The sequence below is a fragment of the Rhea pennata genome, chromosome 1, assembly GCF_028389875.1.
Source record: "Rhea pennata isolate bPtePen1 chromosome 1, bPtePen1.pri, whole genome shotgun sequence".
In the NCBI taxonomy this organism is placed as follows: domain Eukaryota; kingdom Metazoa; phylum Chordata; class Aves; order Rheiformes; family Rheidae; genus Rhea; species Rhea pennata.
In genome coordinates this window covers 52025444-52048616 of record NC_084663.1, presented here as the reverse complement: position 1 = coordinate 52048616, position 23173 = coordinate 52025444, and the positions used below count along the sequence as shown (strand labels likewise).

Below are 23173 nucleotides of genomic sequence, written 5' to 3'. Positions count from 1 at the left end.
TCCCTCTTACTAGGGCTGGCAAAGGACACTGTGGGCCAGTATATCACTCCACTCTTTTATGCTGTCTGCTGGGTGGCTCAAAGGCACAGAAGACAAACATGAGCAGTGGACAGACTCTTATCTGGACCAAAATCTAGACAATATTACTCTTGCATCCTCTAAGCTGAGAAGTGCTGCTGTTGGGAGACTGGCTTCTGCCAAACTTATGACAGTAATGTGAGGTCATGTCTAACTTTAACATGTGAGGGAACATTTCTTGATATTGAAATTTGATATAATTGAATTGTTAGAATGTTCTAACATGGAATAGACCTGTGCCAAGTGGCATTCTCCCAACTAATTTATTACCAGGCACAGTTCAAGAATTAGTGTGGGCCCAGGACTTTTCCAGCTGTCAGTTTTGATGCAGTATGCTGTTTTCAAATGTTTTAATAGTATAGATGTGGAACATTCTATACCAGTATGACCTCAATTGCAGAGAATAGTGCTGAACATGTTTAATTTACTATTGTTCATGCAGCCTGGGTTCCTAGATGATTCAAACTGAAAGTTTTAAGGGAACTGACATGACATTCGGGGCCTGACAGAATGGAGAGTCCTAATCTATGTACAACCCATAATGTAATTTTTAGGAGGTGAGCAGACCCAGATGGTTTTAATGATCAGATTATACTTTAAACTCACTATATATAAACATTCTAGACTCCAGATTGTCTTCTGCCATTTTATAAGTCAAAATGTGTGATGAGGGCTGAAATAGTCTCTCTGTTGAATAGAGACCAAGTACACAAAATTCTAGTACCTAAACATGATTGTCTGGAAGGCTTATTACGGATTTTAGATTGTTAAGAGTGACTGGTCATGAATGAAAGTGTAGCAGAGAAATATATTCTGTTTGTGAACTTAATTAATATTAGTTTACCTTTAGGTCAAGATTTTCGTAACCATGGTGGCTACTACTTTATTTGTTATTGAAAGCAAAGATTAAATTGTGTAGAATCAATGAACATCTACCTGGTCACCCAAATGCATCAGCTACATTTCATCTCCTCAAAGACTTCTGAGATTTATTTGTTTAGTTAGTGTTCTATCTTCTTTTGAGTATATGTTTTGGGATATTCAGATAAGGAGAAAAAGATAATATTAATAGGATTTCAAACTCTTTGAGATACTTCTTTCTTACACAAATTAGCTCTACATTTTTCCACTATGTATAATGCACATCGCTTTTGTTAGATTCAGAGGATCCATACTTTCATTTCACGTGGCATAGATACCAGCTGTTTGGCCCAGCAGCCAAATAATATAAAATCTCAAAGCCCAGAAGCAACACCTAATATTTGAGTGACAGGTAACAAGAAAAGTAATTAGGAAATATCATTCTTCAGATGAGATTGGAAAGTTATTTGGTTGAATTTAACTGAGCCATTGGTTAATGAGAAAGAAGACAATTCTTTTAATTAACTATTTAAAGAACTGGATGGTAAAAAAAATATCATAAGACAATCCTGAAATGAATATATCGGCCTAAAGAAAGCTATTGTTTTAGTAGTGCTAACCTTTCCTATGGAAAGGAATGGAAGAAGAGTTCTTAAATTGGGATCCCAAGCAATTTTATGAAGCATCAGCTTGTAGCTAAGTTTATATCTCATGTAAATATATTTGTACTCACCATTTTATTTTTTGCCCTTTGGAGAGAAAAGTATGTACTCTGTCATACAAGATCATTTTAACGTTACATAAAGGGGTAGGACCAAGCTTTTAACCTGCTTCTATCAAGTTCCTTATCTTCTGGCCATTTTTCAACACTAAATTTGTAAAATTCATCTTGACACTTTAAAAAGCCTCCAAAGCTGTTCTGAAATCATTTCACATCCTGAATTTGATAGTAAATTTTTGTCTCAAACATGACTGAACTGTACTGTCAACTAGGAAAAAATCTCTATTTCACTATCATGGGAATCTGTTGCTTCACTGGCTCTTGAGTTGTTTTCTGTTTTTTAAAGTGTCAGAAGTTTTGTTTCTGTCTGTCTTCATTCAGCATAGATTGACTATTAAAAATTTCCACAATAAACTGGCCAGAACTGAATGCTGGTATCGTGTTTCTATTCCCAAGGATAAATTAAGCTCTCAACTGTCTTTGACTACTCCTTTTCTCATAACTTTTTCCAGGTTGTCCATTCAGACTACTCTGAACTGGCATGGTAGGAGTCTATGTGCAATTATTTTGATAATGACTGGCTCTGTGCTAGTAGTGTATTTCCAGTCACTTCAGTATCGCAGGTATCAACATTAAGAGAGTACTGCTGTGGGACAGTATTCCATCTTTTTTTTTTTTTTTTTTTTTTTCAAATCATGAGTGAGTTGTCAACATAGTTATTTCATATGAGTCTAGGATGAGCTCTCATGCCTTTTAAGATGCCAAATTCCTTCAAATCACTTTGCACTCTTTTTCATTTGGCTTCTAGAAAATCCAAAAGAGATGGACATTCTAAGGATCAGGTGGTTTTTAAACATTTTCCTTTTACATGCTACATAATTCCACATTAAGACAGAAATAATCCTGGAACTGCACTAAGTCAAGTTCTGTCAGTTAGACACACCTATATGAAGGTCGTGGTCTAGACTGTGGGACCATACGACACCAGCTATGAACCAGCAACTAGTCAGGTCTTATGTGTGCAGGGAAACTTGAAGAATGAATCTCATTGTCTACAGTTCTTACTGGGTGTCAGTTATCTAGTTACTTGGGAAAACTGATCTAAACAAAGTCTGATTCAATTTCGTAGATTTTCCTGGTGGAGACTCAGCTATTTTATACATGGAATTCCACTAGAAGGATATATAATGTCTTCAAATGTGCTTCCAAGTAAAACAACAATTTTTGTTTTGTTCAGGCTTCAGTTCTTGGAGGAAAATCTTCTTCCCTCTTTTTACTACCCAAAATCAAATTGTGTGCCTTCTGATGAAATGAGTATTTCTTGCCTTGATAGAATAAATTACTGATAGATTTTAACTAACAATTAAATCTACTTGCTAAAATTGTCCTTAAAATGAGTTGCAGAGAAAGATCTTTCTTTTCCAGAATAAAGATAATACCAATTTAAGATAAATTCAGATATAAGTTAATTCAGCAGGAGCCTGTTTCTCAGTTTTTTGGGGGGTCTTGATTGTTTTTACAGTTACTGTTAAGTGCCCTCCAGAGAATTCAGACCTTCATATGAAGGGTCTTCTGTCTTTTTCATTCCCTCAAAAGTTACACCTTTCTAGTGATTTAAAAAACAATAATCCTTTCCTCTGTGCAAGTGATCGAAGTTGAATGACTTTTACATAACAATAACAAAACAAATATGATTTATACGCATAGTAAAGGAAATTAAGGCAGAATCTGCCATCTCACGAAAGCATTCCATAAGCTTTTTTTGTTGTATCACTTTTTATGTTATAGGATAGTCTATCCTTATATGTTATGTTTTGTTTAGTACCTAAAACATTTGGTCATGGATTATTCTGTTACTAGGAACACTTTTGGAATTAAATTCAAATGAAAAAGTAGTAGTAATAATTGTTTCGTGACTCCTGCATGTCCTGTGGAGCTAATGGTAGATGATAGGGAGAGAGCTGGGATGAACTATTTTGCATGGCTTCTTATTGTGAAAGCAGATCTCTTCTTCACAGTTTCACAAAATCCATGATATTAGGAGGAATATTTGCATCCAAATTAGGGTTCTCCAAATACCTCTTACCAGAGAGGCAGTTCAGAAAGAACATTAAATTATTCCTGTAATGACTGACTGCTGTAATACATTTCACATAAAGATAACTGCCAAAACAGATTTTGTGGGGTATCTTACCAGTTCTATTTTGAAGAGCGGAAAGATGACAAGATTACTCATTTAACGTCCTATAAATATTTTTTTTCCAAATTTAGCATTTATCTTTTAAGACTGCTGGTAAGTTCATGATCTATGAGTCTGCAATTGAACTGAGCACTTGCAGTACTTGTGGATTAGATGGCTGTTTTATTTTCCAGAAAACATGCCTTATCAGAACTTTTTGAAGTTAGTATTTCATAGTTTTTGGCTAACACAAAACCACATTGTTTTACATTTAAAATAAATGTTTTCTGCTTGTTGTTAAGCTGTTTGAATGCTTATTGTACATCAGCCAGATCTTCCTATATTCAAGAAGCTTCTGTGTCATTTAAACCTTTTAGTCTTGGATTTCATTCCTACATTTGATAAGAGTCAATTTCTTTTAACAGAAAGAAATAATAACTTGTAATGTATTTGAACAGGGAATTCTAACATAAACAGACTGCAGATTTAGTGAATGTTTTTACTGTAATTACATTTGCCTTCTAAAGTATCTGTCATAAATGATTTTGTTCAATAAAAGACACCATACAGTATGGATTTATCTTTTACGAGTAATCCAAGTGATTAGAGGTTTATCCTACAGAATGTTTTGTTGATAATGTTATGGATGTGACCTACAGTGTTATTGAAACTTTAAAATGGTGATGTTTTTGTTTGATATCCACATACTTTGGAAGACATTTATGATGCCTAAAATTGCGAAACTCTGGCCTCTCCTGAAGTATGTTATTTGTCTTTGTGAAAGTAATTTTATGCTGATATAGTAATCCCAGTCATCATCACAGTAATGCTTTGGTTGCTCCTGCTGTAATTCTGACCTCTGTTGGCAAAGCAAAGCAAATGAAATGCATGCTCAGCACACTTCTGTTTTGGTATCATTTCAGACATGAGATGTTGCTGAGAGGAGAAATGAAGGGATTAATTCTCCATTTTTATTCTTGGAAAGCTCTTTTTGTCCAACCATTCTGATTTGCTTGAGAATAGGGTAGAGAATTTATGCTCAGTTGTCCTTAGTTGATGACAGTTCCTGATTAGGTTCATCCAGCATCTTTCAAATCCAGATTTTCTGCACTGTGAAATATTTAAGCATGTAACGTTATAATAGCTGTATCTGTTAAAGATCAGATATTGCAAAAATTCTGTTTTAGGTTATGAATAGCCAGCATTCTGTAATAAAATGTTTAAGCCTGTTAGAAAACATGATCAATGGTTTGATTTTGCTCAGTCTTACTTACTGCAGTAGGTAATTTCACACTAATTAGTTTTCTCATTTACTATGTTAATCACATTAAAAGAACCAAATAAATAAAATATTAAATAATAATAAGTAAATAATATGCAATATTTTATGAATGTCATCTGACTAGATATTAGATTTTTTCTGTGGAATATCTATCATACATTTGTCATATATGTCAGTCTGTCTTTCAGATTTTTGTTTTTGTTCTTATTAGCAAAATTGATACAATGCTAATGGCAAGAGTGAGTGTCAACACCTCTATTTTGAAACCTTATTACTCCAGACAAAAGGCTTGAATTGTTTAATTCTTTTATGTTATGGATAAGAAGACTATTTTAAGCACTATTTGGAGTTCATTTGAATTAAGGCTCCTTTTGGTTACCTTATTATACCTTGCAAAAATATACTGTTGTAGGTTTCTGTCATTTTCTGCCTACCTTATTACCTATTAGAGCTATGGAATCTGAGCACTTGAGGAAGTATTCTGCCAGAAAGCACAAATTTGTTGAAATGTTCTGTGTATATCTATGTGTTATAGTTTCTTGACTGACTTCAAGAGTGCCTATTTTGGTGGAATTACTCTACTTCTGAGAAAACCCAGATTAGGAAGGTGTAAGGCAGAGTTAAAGCCAGCTGAATCCCATGCTGTATAGCTAGCAGGTTCTGTTCTGTGCGTCCTAGAGACAAAGCACAGAATCCCATCTCAGGCTGGTTCCCAAGATGAAGAATCTTTAGTTCTGGAATTACAATATAGTTCCAAGAGCAACCATATTTCAAAAAATCAAGGTAAACATTATTACTCTTCCTCATACTGCTCCAGTGCGAGAGCTTTGTGAATTTATATTTCACTTGACCAAGTGACAGTATGTGTTCCAGGATACATCATTTACCATTTAGAACTTTTAAAATCTCCTTTTATAATAAACATTGACTTTACGCGTCCCTAACAAAACTATAAACAGCATGAATTTATGGAGGCTAGGAATACTATACTGGATCTCCAAAAATGTATTCTAGAGAAGCGTTCTATAACTTTTCTCAATGAAGATTCAAAGTCATCTGAATCAGGAAAAATAATGGTTGAATCTTTTCTAATAAAATATGTCATTATATCTGTACTCTGGACAGAAAGAGAAATGGTATTTCTTTTAATTTGTTTCTTATGAGAACTGTTAAGGTGGTTTCTGGATTTTAGATGTGTAAACTACTTTTTATGAAAGCGGAAAATCAGAGAACATCTTCTATTCTTCCAAAGAAAATACTGATGATACTGTACTTCAGTGCTCAGATGAGAGTCATGTAAATGTATCAAAAACACAAGATAGGCAAGACTTTTCAAAATCCTTCAAAAGATCCATTCCCACTGCTATGCTTAAAGAGAAGTAATTGTTTATATAACTGCAGTAAAGAGTAATTGTCTCAGAAGAGTTGAAAGAACCCAGTATTTATTTATACATGGTGTTACAAAATGTATATATCTTATATATATGTGCTTAAAATTTATAATCAAGTACGTCTGATTGCCTTTCTTCCTCTACTGTATGGACTAATATGACCTAACACAAAGGAGTCCCATTTGTGACTAATTTTGAGTTATGTAGAGGTTTTCTGCAAAGCATATAGGTCTGATTCATAACATGTGTGGAACCCTCCTACCTCAAATATGTAGGGAGCCCTAACTTGTGATATATGTGGTGTGGAGTTGCCCTGCATAGGAAAAATTTTTCTGATAACGTTGATTTTCAGCACTGGCCATGGCATCCCTGTAGACCGTTGATATATATAGCTTGGACTATATGTGATTGTACCTGGAGATGTCATTGACAACAGTTTTAAAACATGATTCAGACTGCTGAAATATGAATGATTCTACTTGTTAAAGGTATTGACTATAGATCTGGTTTTGGACTGGATATTTTCATAATTTAATTAATAGCTGATCTCACAGTGTGTTTGTGTAGTATGATGCAGAATGGGAGTTAACATTTTCCGCTCTCTGGATGACTGGATTCTCAAGGACAGAACTTTGGAATAGATCCAAGGATCTGTCTGACTCATCAAAGACAAGCTGGAGTTACTAAGTTTCACTGTGAACTAAGCAAAACCCCAGCTTGTCCCTGTAGACAACTGGAATACAGAGGAACCTTGCTGTCATAACTGATGAAAGCTTTCTCCCTTTTAACCGTTCAAGGCAAATTGGTTTTGACTGTAAGGATAAGGCACAGCTAACTGGTATTAGTCAGGAACATATTGCACTATGGGTATAGCCACAGTGTTATGCAATTTACCCAGCCAGCATGCTTCCAGATGAGTAGTCCATTAAGGACGACGAAGCCGTACTGGTTGGATAAAGGTCAAATGCAAAGTAACCTTATATATGACAGATTCCTATAATAAAGAATGACTAATATGTTGCTCGTTTCTTTACATGACATGATCAGTCAGAGTGTTTTGCCTTTACTTCTTTGCAATTACTTGATTTTTAAAACGGTTACTCTCATATAACTATTAACACAGAATAAAATGATATACCCTTAAATAAAATTGATTTTATCAAGTAAACTGAGTTGTAACTCATAGTGAAACTAGTTTGTGTGATTTTACTTTATTTTCCATTATTTGGTTTTACTCTCTGAAGTCTTTCCTTGTCTAGCTATATTCTTTCCTAAATTGAATGTATCTGAATTTGCATGTGCTTGTACATGCATAGAGAGTATAACCTATACACTCCTAGAACACACCTCATAGTGGCCTAAGACTACCTCACAAGATCATTTATTTCTTTAGTATTTTTCCTACAGATTTTCAGAGTAGGTTAAAAAGCAAAATACTTTCAGCAGCTGCTGCAAAAGCCTACTGCACACCTTTTGGACTGCAAAATTTATCCTTTATTCAGGTACAGAGAGCAAAATTCTGACTAACCAGTTGTATACTGAAAAGGATTTTTTTGCCTTACATCATTAAGTTTCTCTTTTCAGGAAGAATGACAGCTCTGATTGATTTTAAAGTATGTTAGTGAATCAAAATTCTGCCAGCTTCAGTAGACTGTCTAGTCTGTATAAGAAGCTGTTTCTTCTTTTAAGGTGGTAACATGAAGGCTAAGAGAAATTTTTTGTTTCTTTCTAATTGTATTTTGATTCTTTTTTATGAGATCTATCAAATATTTTTCTACTCTAGAAATTAAAACCTCAAGATAAGACCCACAGAAGAAGTTTTGTGTATGCTGTAAAGCAAATCTTGAAATTATGCTTGTTTTTATTAATAATTTAATCTTTCAGTGAAACTTTCTTGAGCATTAATATCCCTTAATTTATGGAATGCTTCATGAAGCACACTTTTGTATGCTTCTGGAATTTTCCCACATATGAAAGATTCCAACGTTTTCCTTTTCTTTTAATCTTCATACATCTACACTTATATGAAATTTTGTATAGTTTCTACTGTCTGTCTGAATATTGTACTACGCTGTTCTTTTTTGAGTACTTCATGCTCAGAGTGTCCTCATATACAGCTTCTGTAGTATGTTACCTCAGTAATTCCCTTAGTGGCAGTTCTAAGGTCCTATTTCTATCAGAATATGCTTTTATAAGTTCTTCTCTGTTTCCTTCAACTGCAATCCTTCCATTGCCTGCCCTAAGGTTGTTCAGATGACAAGGCATGGCAGGGTCACACTGACTCTAAGACTCATCAGAGCTAAGGTTATTCTGGGTCTCTTTCTCTCTGTAAGGCTGGACTGCTGCCTCTCCTCAGGCACTTGCAAAACTTATGTCACTGATACCAGCCTTTTCTCAACCCTCTTCACTAGATAAAGTACAGGTGGCAGATGGGTCTTATAACTATATTAGCTTTGTACTTCTCAAGTCAGAAACAGTATAGTTAGCAATAGCAAGACTGGTAATGGTCAAGTATACTAGGCTTTCTGTTTTGTATCTAGTTTATTTGTGTATCTCTAAATGTTGCCACCAAATTTTAGCCTGTAAGTCTCTCAGTGTTTGTTTAGCAGTGATATTTGGCAAAGCTTAAAAATCAGCAGTAACAGGTAAGTATAGGTAAGACTCATTTTTTTGAGCTTTAGATTGTTGGACAGGATACATTTATTCCACATGATTTTTTTAGTTACATTTTTTACTTCCCTTTCCATGTTTGTGTTATCACTTTTAGTGCTGATCCTGCTGTTTGTGTATATTTGGAAAGAGATCATTTTCGTACCAACTGTTGTAGTTTTCCATGGAGCAGGGAACCATGATTCACAGAAGAAGATAGACATAAGAGTAGTGCTGAATTAATGGTTTTATGAGTTTATGATGTTTTTTCCTCTTACTGCTTGATATCTGCTGTTGTGAAACCATCGCTGCACATACCATTCTTCAGACAGATTTTCCGAAGTAGAACAAAATTCTGAAACTAAGCACAATTAGGTGTGGCAGGAATGCTCTGTGAAAGTGAGCATTTTTAGTTATCGATGCTCACCTCTTATATAAGCTAGACAGTAGTGAATGACCCTTCTTTTTCTAATTTATCTTCACAACTCTGCTCCCAGTTAACATTCAAAAGGAGTTTGTTGTATATTGGAGCTACAATAGCTGGAAGAAATCCTTCCCTTTAGAGTGGCACAAAATCACTAACAGACACTCCTGAAACCTAGCAGTATTTCTTGTGAATGGCTACCATGTCTCCATAATGATGAATGAAAATGGCTTTTTGTGTGTTCCCTTCATAGCTTATCCCTACATGTTCTTCACATTTCCAAGCTGAAGTGTATAATTCCATGATAGAAAGGCAATATTGATATCTGAGCAGAATCTTTATACTTTGTATGTTGGCTGCAGGATGTAATTTCCTTTACCTTTGGAGATCTGCTAAAGAAAGGTGTGTGCTGGATTTGCTTATAATTATTGTCTGCATGACATTCCAATAGTATTGATGTTGCTATGAAAAGACGCTTTAACTTACAGAATATATAGGCTGTATTTATAGATCTTGTTAACCTCCTGACCCTTTCTTTGGCTGGAATGATAACTTGGACATGCATCTGTGAAGAGGAAGAACAAGCCAAAATTTCTTTGTTGTGTTTTCTGCTTTGGTCCCTGATAGTGAAATTTGTGCATGATATACACCTATTTAGCAGATTTCTAGGTAACAGTCCCCAGATATATGGCCTTACAGTTTCTAACTGAGATTTTTGCATAAGCTATTCAAGGAGGAAGTAGCTTATTGTTCGGAACTCTGCCTCATACAGACCACTGTATAGGATTCAGACTTCACTGTGTAGGAGCCACTCTATGTATGACTCTTACCCTATATAATTGCTTATGATAGGCAACAGTTATGATACTTACTATCTCATTAATATATAAATGTGGTATGATATTGTAATTCATCATACTTATGATATCCAATATTTGTTATTAAACAGAAATCATTTACTAGTTGATGAAAACCAGGATGGAAATAACATCATGATTTAGTGAAGTTACCCAGTTTTCCAGACTAAACTATATGTTACTAAGATTTTAAATAGATCGAGTTTAAAGAAAATAAACGTATAAACTGCTTTGGAGCCTAGACTTGAATAATATACTTAATCGCATAAATTATTTGACCATAAATTCTGGTTTTATTATGTATTCTGACATAGCTAAACAGAAATCAGAACAATTAAACACATACCACACATTCAAAATGTAATATACTTGAGGTGCATTTCACACTGACACAAAAAAAGCATTAAATATACAATTGGAATTATATTACAATAAACTTTAAGAATATAGTTAATAGAATGTATAGTCCCTACCTTTTTAAAAAACTAAGAGAAGACAGAAGTTCAGGAGAGTTTCTGAGATTCAATTGTTGGAGAATTCCTTCTAATCTATCTAGGGAGAGAAAGAAATTCTAACTTGATTTGGAGTGTGGAGACTCTTAATCCCTGTCCAGGAAGAAATCAAACTCCATTCTGAAGCTCCCTGTTACATAAAGATGATCCAGCCCTTGCTTTCTCTCTCCCTTTTTGTTGTTAGGGGATGCAGTTCACTTTCATCACTGACTTTTATGTGATGTGCAGTTATCCTTTATCTATGAACAGTTAACGCTGCAAGAAACATTAATTTCTGTGAATATTTTAATTATAATCCAAGAAATTCAAAAGAACACTTTCATAGAAATTGCAGCTACTCAATTGCACTACCTACCCTCCTACAGATTCCAAACACCATAATATGTCTAAAAATAATTTATTTGGGCTCAAGGAGTACACAAAGTACTATTACCCAGTTTCCTTACTCTACTCTTTGCAGAGCTTTCAAGTTTGCTGTGCATTCCTTATCACAAGCCCCTGACCCATTTTTTCACAAAATAATTCATTTAATTAATTTTGCTTACTTATTGCAGAATTTCATTTCTAGAATTATTAATATTTTAAAATTAAAGCTATCATTTAATAACCACTTCAGTTTACATTTCTGAAGTTAACAGTTTCTAATAATATTAATTAGTGTTTCAAAGAATAAAACAGCCAGCCATATAAGTTTTGATATTAGTAGTTTTAAGTGACTGTTCAGCTTTGTATTCTTTGATTATTATTACTTTTATTATTTTGAGTTTATAAACTCTCAATTCCTATGTGCAATTAGCTGTTTTTAATAATGAAAAGTCTTACTAAAGATACCATCTACTTTTGTCAATTTAAAATCTGTAAATATACTTCCTCTCAAAGAATCATACAAGTTATTCTCCCATGCACAAGTTTTTAATACCTTCTGTTGTACATTATGACTTTATAAAAAGATGTTTTGCCCAGTGTCATTAAAGGCAAATACTTAAATGCACTCTCCTTGACATAATTTGAAAATGTATCTCAGATTCAGTAAAGTAGTATAAATAATAGGTAAAACCATGCGCAAAAAAATATATTCTTTATAGTCATACACCTTATTTAACACTGGATCCTGCCAAAGTGGAATCTTTGAGAAGGAAAAAAATATTACACTTAATAGAATAGAATATTTCCATGATTCATATATAACACTATTAATTTGAATAGCTTAGAGGAACATGGATGTGGGTTTGAATTACTTGTACATAAATGGAGAATGGGAGCTGTTTTGCTGCTGTTCAAAATAAGGAAAAGAACTATTATATGCCTGAATAACTCATGATATGTATAATATTGTGTAAAAATTTGCATTTGCAAGAATGCTGTTTAAATTTGTCCATATATTTTGTATTAGCTCGTTTTACAAGCGTGCCAATGTTTATGAATGTAGGCAGAGCAATAATTAGTATATGAATTTGGCTAAATACTGTAATACTGTTAGGTAATGTATGTATGTCAGATTGTGCAACAATAAACATGGAAATTTTGGAAGATTCTGGCTCATAACAACAGAAATATCTCTACTGTATATTTGTTCTATGGACCATAGGAACAGCAGGAAGCTGGGTTTTCCTGAGCTGCTTGGTGTTTGCCATTGACATCAATGGGAAAAGGATGAAGCTTAAGGTTTTCCACTGTTAAAACTGACCTGTCAAGAGGAGATTCTGCAGTTTCATGGTCCTGAAGAACTAGCAGGTCTCTAGGAGCAGCTGCAAAAGATACTAGAGAAGAGAAGGAGGGACGGAGGAGTGGGGAGGATGAGGACTAGCAGATGGTAGTCTTCTCTCAGATATCTGCAGAATTTAGACCCCCAAATATGCAGGCATGAACATCATGCTCTAAAGGAACAGATTTCATCCAAGTAATGCCATCCTCTGCCTTGCCACATCATTTTACAGAAGAAAGAAATTCCAAAGAGAATTGTCACTAAGATAAAGTTTGAAGGAAAGCAATGGGCAGGCAGACACTGCTTTCTACATGTTTTAAAGATTTTTATCATTATTGTACCAAGATATTTTCCTTTCACCATGCCAAAACGATCATATTAAGACCATCGCTATTAGTGCATGGATATTGTCATATAATGAAAGTATATGTACCAAAAAAAATATGATGAAGAGAGATTTAAAGTTGTGAGGAGCATTCTATACTTACACGTATCGTTCTTGCACTATTGATAGGGTGATGAGGATTACGTGAATTAGCTTTTAATTTTTTTGCTTTTCTGTTCATACATGTGCAGCAACAGCTACCTCACAAATAAGTTTTTTTTTCCCATATAGCAAAAAGCACAGCAAAATAACAAATCCATCAACTAACCATCCTTTTCTTAACCAATCTGTCATTTTCATGTCATTTTCATATTTCATACTTTTGAAGTACTACTTTTTGTATGTAATTATCTTCAGCTTTTAAAAAAGGAAGAAAATGTTTATTTTCTTACTGTGTAAAGAATACTTCAATTTAATATTCAACATCAGTTTGAAAGGTCAGCATTCTTTGTTCACAGTGAGAGTAAACTGTAAAAAGATCTTTCTTCTTTTGGCAGTTGAAATAGTACAACAAACTTCAGTGTTTTTGTACCTCTGGCAGCTTATAATGGAAGAAACTCATTGATAGTAATGTTATTATTCAGAGTTTAAATTCACCATCCACTGAAACCTGATTTTTTGGACAAAAATAATCTTTATAGAGTCTGATTCTATCATAAAATACAATGCCACCTTTTAGGATATGTTCAAATGATTTGTTAAAATTCAAGTGACAGAAATATTTTCCTGTAAAGAAAGCTTAATGTAAATAAAATTAAGAAGTTTCTCATTGTTGACCGCACCGAATAAATATGAATAACATTTTTTGAGAATATTAAATAACATTAATTTAAAGAACTATTAATTTTTTATCTGTGAATATTCTTTTCTGGAGGCTGAATGGTAATCTGTTGTGTTGCACATTCTCCTTAGTGACAAAAGTTTCTTTCACAGTAACTGTTTAAGTATTTTAACATACAGGTAAGTGAATTTGTTTGGTAATCCCTCATAATTTCTAGGTATTTATTGCACTAAACAAGGACTCTTCATGCTATTTCTCTTCTCCACCCCACTTTTCTTTGAAGCTTTTTACTGAGCTAATACAACACTATGCTTTTGCCCTGCTTTATTCTGAGTACAAGAGAAGAATTTTAAATGAACTGTTCACCACATCTGGGAGTTTTATTGTGTAAGAATTTTTCTTTGTGAACTATCCAATTTGAATTTGATTGTCAGTAACTAAGGCATAAATATCTAGTGTATATAATGAATGCACATTCATTTTGTGGGAAATAAAGTTGCAATACTGTAGCAATGCAAGACCTCCTAGGAGGGGATTCTTTGCTTGCACAGAGGAAAAGAGATGCTTGTAGGTGAGCCCTGCTCGTGTCTCTTGTGTTCTTTAGTTTGATAATGAAGTTCTGATTTTGGACATGTCTTTTTGTAGCTTTTTGGGGCTGACAGTGATTAATCTTTGCATCCTGTCTCACCTCTTTGAGTCATCAGGATTTACTCACTTTTCTTTGTCCTTTGTCTCCCAACCCAGCTGTCCCGAGAAGCTGCACATAAATGCATTTATATACTCATTTTTACAGTTTCAGTTCTAAAAACTATTTTCTAAGAGCAGACTGAGCAAGTGCAGTAGGTAGTAAAGAGTACCTGATTGAAGGAGAAAATCAGGGGAGAAAACTGTATTTTTTTTTTTTTTTAAGAAATGGCCTAATGCATGAAGAATAATATATGAACTAGTGGATCCCTTTCATTTTATAAAACCAACCAACAGACAAACTCTAACAACTCTAAGCCAAAGCAAGCAAGCAAATTAGAGAAAATTAATATTCTTTTTATGTATTTATTTTAATATTTAAAATATGACTTGCTATGCCACTTGCAATTTCCCATTTCGTTCTAATACAAGCTCATGCAACCAAAGGAAGAAAGTAGAATCCAATAAACAAGGAAGTAGCTAATAATGTATTATTCAAAAGTGTAAAAGGGGTTATAAAATATCAGTAAGGACTTCTTTCCTTCTAATAGATAAGGACAGTCCTTCTTTGCCATATAAGTAATGTCTGACTATTATAGAAGGGTTAACATTTCAAGGACTCTCAATTTTATTACTTTGGGAGGTTACAATTAATTCCTTCACTTGGAAAGTTTACTTTGATTACTGCTGGAAGTAGGCTTCTATACAAAAGAAAACTTCGTTTTTTAGTTCTTTGCATCCAAAAAAAAAAAAAAAAATCTCCATCCTTTTCCTCCAAGAAATGAAATTGCAAGGCAAAGTGAGGTACCCAGGACTGTGCAGAATTACATTCTCTACAGAATGTAATATATCACACCAATAATACTGAATGCACACAGTATTATTGATGGGAAACAATTGTTTAAATTTGTGAATGAATTAATCATTCAAATATATATAACAAAAAAGTCTGCAAAACCAATGTTCCATGGGTAATAATAAAAATCAGAAGTTTTAAGAAAATAAACTGTAATTTAAGCCTCATAATTTTTTGTCCTGGAAATTGTAACACTAATGCTTGAAACTCCATTACCGAATAAAAAATAGGTAGAAAGCTTCCACAAAGGACACTACCAGCTTCAAATAAAGTCCATTAAAAAAAAAGAACTTCAAGCAGTGAATATGACAGTTTTTGTGGATTAGCAGTCGTATTTTGAATCTGACTATATAGGACACATAATGAAACTACCTGTAAAATAAGTACTTGAAAATTTAGAAAGATAACAATTTAAAAAATAAACCACTGTTCATTAAACTTCTGTGGTTTATTTTATAGATATATATAAAATTTGTCCAAAATGAGAGATAAAATATCAGGCCACGTAATAATAATAAATTTACTGTCTCTTTAAGGATTTGACTAGTGCTTGCTAATCTAACCTTTCTGTGAATCTAGAGTAACTGACCTAAAGTCAATGAATACATACTTGTGGAAAAAGTAGTGCAAAATTAGATTATAACCTTGGTGTAATTACCAGAGTATTACTGGGAGAACAGATCTAATTGAAGTGGCAGAAGAGTCATTAGTCTTTGAGAACTGCCCTACATAAAGTTCGTGATTGATATAAAAATGAATATATGTAAAATGATTTTTATAAATAAATTATATTCATATCAACATGACATTTACCATTTTAAGGTCTTTTCAATATAATTTGTCTCTTAAAGTTTAATCACACTTGTTGCAGTGATCTTTAGATCAATTATTCATACAATTTCTGCTATTTCTTTGCTTGCCAAATGAAAAAATAACTTTAAAATTGTGCTTTATTTGCAGCATCTGGAGAGGACCAAATATAAACTGCACAGACAGTTCAGGTTATACTGCTTTACACCATGCAGCTTTAAATGGACACAAGTAAGTGCCTTATGTTTAGTATTTATGTAGAAGGCTTTTTAATTGAATAACTTAAAAATATGTAGCATGGCACTGAAATTTTCACTGATAGGCAGCAAGCTGACTTACTAAAAGATTGGCAATAGTCTTTACTGTGGGATATATTAAAATAAGAATTTTTGACATTATCATAGCTATCAAGAGTAATTACACATGGGATATGTGTCTTAGGAGCTATTGATTCCAAACTGATTCTTCCAAATCAAGAAATTGATTTGAATAAATTTCTTATTATTACTTCTAATTTCTTACTGTGATGTCTCTGGTGCTTTTTCCTGGAGGGAAATAATAACAGAAAATTTTGTAATAGAATTGACTGTATGTATGTACACATCTATAGTGCAATGGATGTTTAAGGGAACAATATTGTACAAAACAAGAATAATATAGGTTATTCAATATTAGAATAAATCTAACATGATAAGACTATTGAGTTGTTACACATTTGAAAACAAAAAATGGCCATTGCCTTATAAAAGACTGTGTAGCTTTTTCCTTCTTAGTCTCAGTCCTAGTTAACAAATTTTGACTTGGCAATAGCCAGTAAAATTCTGTGCCAGGCCTACTGCATAGGCATACCAATGCAGAAGAACTCCTTAAAGCATTTGAAAAAACTGTGAAAACTTACTGCATGTAACAAGTTGTTATATATTGTAATTTGTTCTCTGTTGCCTCTAGTGTTGTGTTTTGCCCCTTACTAAGTTACCTCCACTGCATTATGCTGCTAGCTGCATGTTGCTATTAAGGCAGAACAACAAAAAATAGATTTAAAGGAGGTTGTAAACTTCTAGTGGGCTGGACCCCAATATCACCCCGGTAAGAGCCACCTCCATTACTGCAGTTCAGCTAGCCTATTTGTAAACTAGAGATGTTAACACTCTCACGGTTTTCACTGGATAGCTTTGAGGTAAGACTTTCAGTTATTCCTCTGTGGGAAATAAAGAATAGATCAAAACCCAAGTGAAATTAAGAGTGACCTGTAGGAGCTGTCACATGGTTTCAGACTCTATATAAGATTACATGAATCTATAATAATTGTATATTAGGGTTTTTTCCCCATATTTTTGCACTCTTTCCTGGAAAAATTAAAATTAGGATGTCTATTTAATTGTGTTCTAAAAACCCACATATTGTATATTAGACCAGTTTCATCTTTTGGTGAATATAGGATAATCTGTTTCCAAATGAACAAATGAAGTTAAAATACTTTCAAATTAGATATTGTATATTTTTTCCAAAATTTCAGTTCTGTAGCAAGTTTCAGAATAATCCATTAATATATTTTACCTCCCTGGAATTAGCTATAAGTCTTTAATACAATCCATTAAACTCTTGTCTTTTTTAAAAAGGAAAGCATCACATTTCTCTTTTTTATCTTTTATGGCTCATTTCTTTTGTTATATATTTTCAATTGCCAAAAGTATGAGATTAAGCTTGCAAAAAAAGCTCAGTCTTTAGATAGACTGAAACAGTTTTTAGTACATTTAATACTGACTATAAATCAATAGTTACCCAGCAGAGTAAAAATATTGCTATAGAAAGCTGAAGCTATCACAGATTTCAAGTGAATCCTAACAATCTAAAATGAAAATTCCAAAACATACAAAAGCTAAGTGCTATTCTCAAACATAGTATTGGCCAAATTTCTACTGAAGCCAGAGGGAACTTCTAGATGTGAACTTGTGTACAGCAGCAGATTACAGCAGCTTTTGAAAAGGTTATAATGCTCTCTTACCCATACAGCAGGATATGTAGCAGTTCCTGACACACCAAAATTTATAAGTTGGTTAGAAGTTTGTCTTACGAAACTTCTGGGATTTTAATTTTTCCCATTTCACATTAGGTTGAACTTGAAATCTTCAAATTTTTTTGAAGAAAATAAGAAATAAAAGTAAAAGTGAGAACATGGGGCTCAGTGACCTAGCCAGTCATTTGTAGTGTTGTACACCATTGTTCAAGTCCCTCTTTGATCATTGCGTATGATGAATTCCTTCCTCATAGGTTATTCTAGAGTGGTTCTCTCTCCTTTTGAAGCTATTCTACTTTATATAAGTAATTAAATTATATCTGGGGCAGGGATTTAAATCTCAATCTCCCCTCCCAAGTGAGTTGCCCAATTACTGGGCTAAGGACTCTCAGTCTTCTGTTCTCTCTAATTTATTTCTACAAAATGAAAAAGTTCTAAAGGAACACTGAAAAAGACCCACTCTAGAGGGGTATGATAGGTCAGAGCATTCTTTAAGGATGAAGGAGACCTAGGTTCTATTTTGCAGGTTGATTCTTGCAAACAGGGGATTGAAGTCTAAGTTTTCCAAATTCCTAATTAGTGTCCACTGTACAGTCAACTGTTCTGGGGAATGGTGTGTCATGTTTTTTTCAGGATTTGACTTGAAACCCAATTCCAGATCTGGGAAAATTTTTCTGATAAAATCTGTAAAAATTGATGGGTTCCTTTGAAACAATTAGATAGCATTATCTGACGGAAGAAAATTCTGAACTACTACTCCTGATAGTGGCTCTGTATCATTATCTACACATTTTAGTTATGGAGGGGTTTTTTGCTATTTTTTCCCACTTCGTTCAGGTTTTGTTTCCTGGGATTTATGTTTCTTTCAAACTACTTTAGAGCTCTAGCCTTCATTAGACTATCTACTGCAAGACCAACTGTTAAGACATGAGAAGCCTCTCAAACCTTATTGTACTACACAGCCCTTCTGAGAAGTCACTTTTCTGGATGTTTTTTACGTAGCAAAACTCTTTCACTAGTGCAGCTACCCTTTCTGGGTACATTTCTTGGTTGTTTTCATGTTATCTGACCTTGACAGGAGTAGGCAAAGTCCAGCCTAAAGTCCCTCAACACTTAAATCACTCCAATCTCTCTATGGCTTCTTTTGGAGACAATTAGGAGTTTCTATTGAACTGGGTATATTCACACTTCTTTGCCACATTTCTCCATCAGCAGGCAATTAAATAAGGTTCCATCAAGACTGAGGGAACAATTGCCTTAGTATCTACCTTCTACCTTCAGTTCTACTCAAGGTCTTCATTTGCAGTCCTAATATAGGCTGCATTGAGCCCCTCCCTCTCTGCCTCCATTTTTTTTGAGCCAAATCAGTAAATAAAGAGCTAATGTTCCCACATTCAGCAAAAACATGCCTAGAATTGCCCACACTGTATCATAGATGCTATTAACTTAATAACTAATGAGACCTGACTTTGTCATACTGTGGGAAGACAAACTGAGAATAAGACAAAATTTACTTACTTTCTGATATACAAAAGAGAAGCAGTATTTCCATAGAAGGTAGTATATATCTAAGTAGATCATCATTAAGTTGTTTCTTCTAAAGGAATGTATTGAGACAGTACCATAAAATAGAAGAAAAATTATTACTTTTAAGCTTTACTTCAAGAACTATGCCCATAAACCTACTCTTTTATCTTCCTGCCTCCTGAACTCAGCAAGTATGGTAACCGAGTACTTCTATGTTTAGTCCTTTGAATGTAAGTCTTGAGGGATGTGCATGTTGCCTTTTACTGGCCACTACCTTCAAAAAAGGTCCTGTGGCCAGATGATGCTGTTGAAAGGAACAGATTCAGAGAATGGATGACAATATTATTGATGAGTATTCTTAAGAAGTAATCTTGTTATTCCACCATTACAATTAAGAACATTTTGGCTATATTTTGCTATATATTGCATTTTTAGAAATGATTGCTATTAATCTTTACAGAAATTTTATTTAAATTACAGATTTGTTTTCTGCTATTGAGAGAAAAAAATTGGTAATTTATATATAACTTAATAAAATAATTTCCTGTCAATTTTTAGTTTTACTTCCTGTTTTCCAGGGATATAGTTCTCAAATTACTTCAGTATGAAGCATCAACTAATGTGGCAGATAATAAAGGTTATTTTCCTATTCACTTGGCTGCTTGGAGAGGCGATGTAGACATTGTGAAGATTCTCATCCATCATGGGCCGTCACACTCCAGAGTGAATGAACAGGTGAAACAATTAAAAGTATTTGTTTACATCATCAGAAAATAGCAGCATATATTCTTTAGGTCTGGTAAATTTGTAGCCAAATTGAAAAAATATATATTTTCCATGGTTCTAGTAATTTCTTCTCCAAGACTTAGAAAATCTTCCATAGTAAATGTCGGGGGGGACTCTTCTGGAAGAGCACTGACCTAAAGGATATTATATTTAAGGAGTATCAAGAAACTTCTGTTTATTTCAAAAAAATCATATGAAGGCATACTCTAACTAATGCCCCATATATACTAATGTAAATTTACATAAACGCTGTGTCTTTTTTTACTTTATTAGATATCAATTTCTTTGTGATAAAATTAATATTTTGGGTATATTTTGAGTATACTGTAAGTGAACAGCTGTGCTGTTCATGAATGACAAAGTTGCATGAACTGGTGACCAAAAATAAGTGCAGGATTCAGTTGCCCAGACACAGAAATACACCTTTTGAGATGCCATACTGTAACTGAGACATCTGCATGGGCCAGAAGGTATGACAGAGGATGTTTGGACCTTCCCTGTCCTTTTGCAGTGGCCACTAGACTCCAGGTAGGATTCCCTGTAGCATCTCAAATGGTAAATAATACTTGTGTTTAGACAAATCAATCGCACTCAGTCTCTACATTAGTGTAGCAGGAAGGCAGGAGCAGGTAGGAGAATAAGAAATGTTAGACCTAAACAGCAAACTCTAACCACTGTGAGAAACCCTTTTTTGAATAATCTATTTGATACTTGAAGTTACACACTTAGCTGTTGTAATCAATATGCCAAATATAATCTGAGGATCTTGTATTCTACTAATAGAAAACTGGAAGCTATGAAGAAACCTGAGAAAGATGGAGAAAGATGGATGGTGAGAAAGATGTTTCAGTAAGAGCAAAAAGAGAAAAGTAAATTCAAACCTACTTCTTCCCAATCCCACATATACCTCCAAATTTCTAGAGTATTCTCTAGCTTGATTAGCTGTGCTGCCCAGTCTCTATAGTTTGATCACTGGAGCAAATAAGCAGAAATAAGTCTGATTTTAAAGCTCACTGACTGAGAGAAGAAAGCTCTGGATTCTTGTCTTTTCCCTGCTAAATAGCAGTCTGCTCTCGAGATGATTATCCGTATGATGGGCTGAGGGAAATGCTCTACTGATATAAAGCCTTCTGCTCCTGCATATCCTCAAGAAACATCAGAGTAGCATCTCACCCTAATACCTATACTACTTTTTTTATATGTCTGTAGGGTTTCCTAAGGAGAGAAATAGCAGCATGGCATTTGCTTATTTGCTGACAGGGTCTAAGAGCGGCAGGCTCTACATACCCCTCTTAGCTGTCCTAGGAGCTGTGGAGCAGAAGCTACAGTTTATCAGAAAATCCAGACTTTTTTATTTCTTTTTTTTTCTTTTTTTTTTTTTTTTTTTTTGTGCGTTGGGGAGGAGTATAGTTGTGTAATATCCTGAAGTCAGACTTTTTTTTGTTTTTTCAGAGAGCTCACATTAATAATTTCTGTGATTTCAGTTTAAGAAAATAATTTTGTTCATTATTTAAAACTGTTAAAAGTAATTTGTAATATATCCTTGCTTTTCATGTATTTTATTAAAATTCTATATAAAGCAAATGCATCTAAAAACTTAAATAAGAGGAAGTAATATTAAACACCACAACAAAGAAGTAAATTAGAAGCTCATGATACATAATTGTATATTATGTGAATTAATAGATATAATGTGGTATACTGTAAATTAATTACAATGCATTCTACACATCTAAAATGCAATCAGCTAACATCATCAGATCATATCTAGCATCTTAAGCTCTGAATGCCCCCTACTGTTCCCATTACATACAACTGAAAAAAAACGTAAAGAGACCAACAGTTAAAAGATAATTATTTTATGGGGTTGGTGAAATGAGGACTGGCAACTCTACACACAGAAAATGGTTACAGCATGATAAATGTGTAAGGATAATTATATCATTGTTTAATAGAGGTGTCTTAGTTAACATGCTGGATGTATATTTAAAATTACAGAATATGGTGAATTTGTAAGCGTTTAAACTTCAGGGATGAAGAATAATAAAAATGTAAGTTATAAAGTGAATGAAGGTGAAGTAATGAGAGATCAAATTTTGTTAGTAAATGAATAAAAAATGTAATGGAAGTGTATGCTGTAAAACTCAAAACTACTTACATATTTGTTTATGTAACGATATCTGGGTAGTACAAACATTTATTATGGCAACTCCCATCATAAAATTACATCAGCGATAACAAATCCTAATATATACAAAAGCAAAAGTTAATACACGGTAAATGAGTCACAGATAACTCAATATGAGTGCAAGAAAATAAAAATACAATGTTATACAAAAAGAGAAATAACACCAGGAATAAATATTAGGTTCAAAATATAGTTTTAATATATATTGAAGGAATAAAAAATATGAAAACATGTGAACACTTTTGAAATTTCTAGATGTTGTTCCTCTCTGTTTTATGACTCTGCCTGTTTTTTTTTCTGCAAATAAAACATATTTTCCTTTATATTTTTGTACTATATATTTAATGTACTATAGAATTTTTCAGCGCATCAAACCATAATTGTCATAAAAAACACTCCACCTTTTTCACATTTCATTAATGCCTTATGACATTTTTTCTCAAATGTGAAGGAAAAGAGTTCTGGATACATTAATAATAC

At 33.6% G+C, this 23173-nt stretch overlaps 1 protein-coding gene across 2 annotated transcripts in view; it reads left to right on the top strand.

Annotated features, from left to right (window-relative positions):
• ANKS1B (ankyrin repeat and sterile alpha motif domain containing 1B) overlaps nucleotides 1-23173 on the top strand; it is a 432952-nt gene that overhangs the window by 28259 nt on the left and 381520 nt on the right. For both annotated transcript variants that reach the window (XM_062585768.1, XM_062585759.1), the window contains exons 2-3: nucleotides 16326-16406; nucleotides 20298-20454. In XM_062585768.1, coding sequence (XP_062441752.1) covers nucleotides 16326-16406; nucleotides 20298-20454 — 238 coding nt within the window. The remainder of the gene's footprint in view (nucleotides 1-16325; nucleotides 16407-20297; nucleotides 20455-23173) is intronic.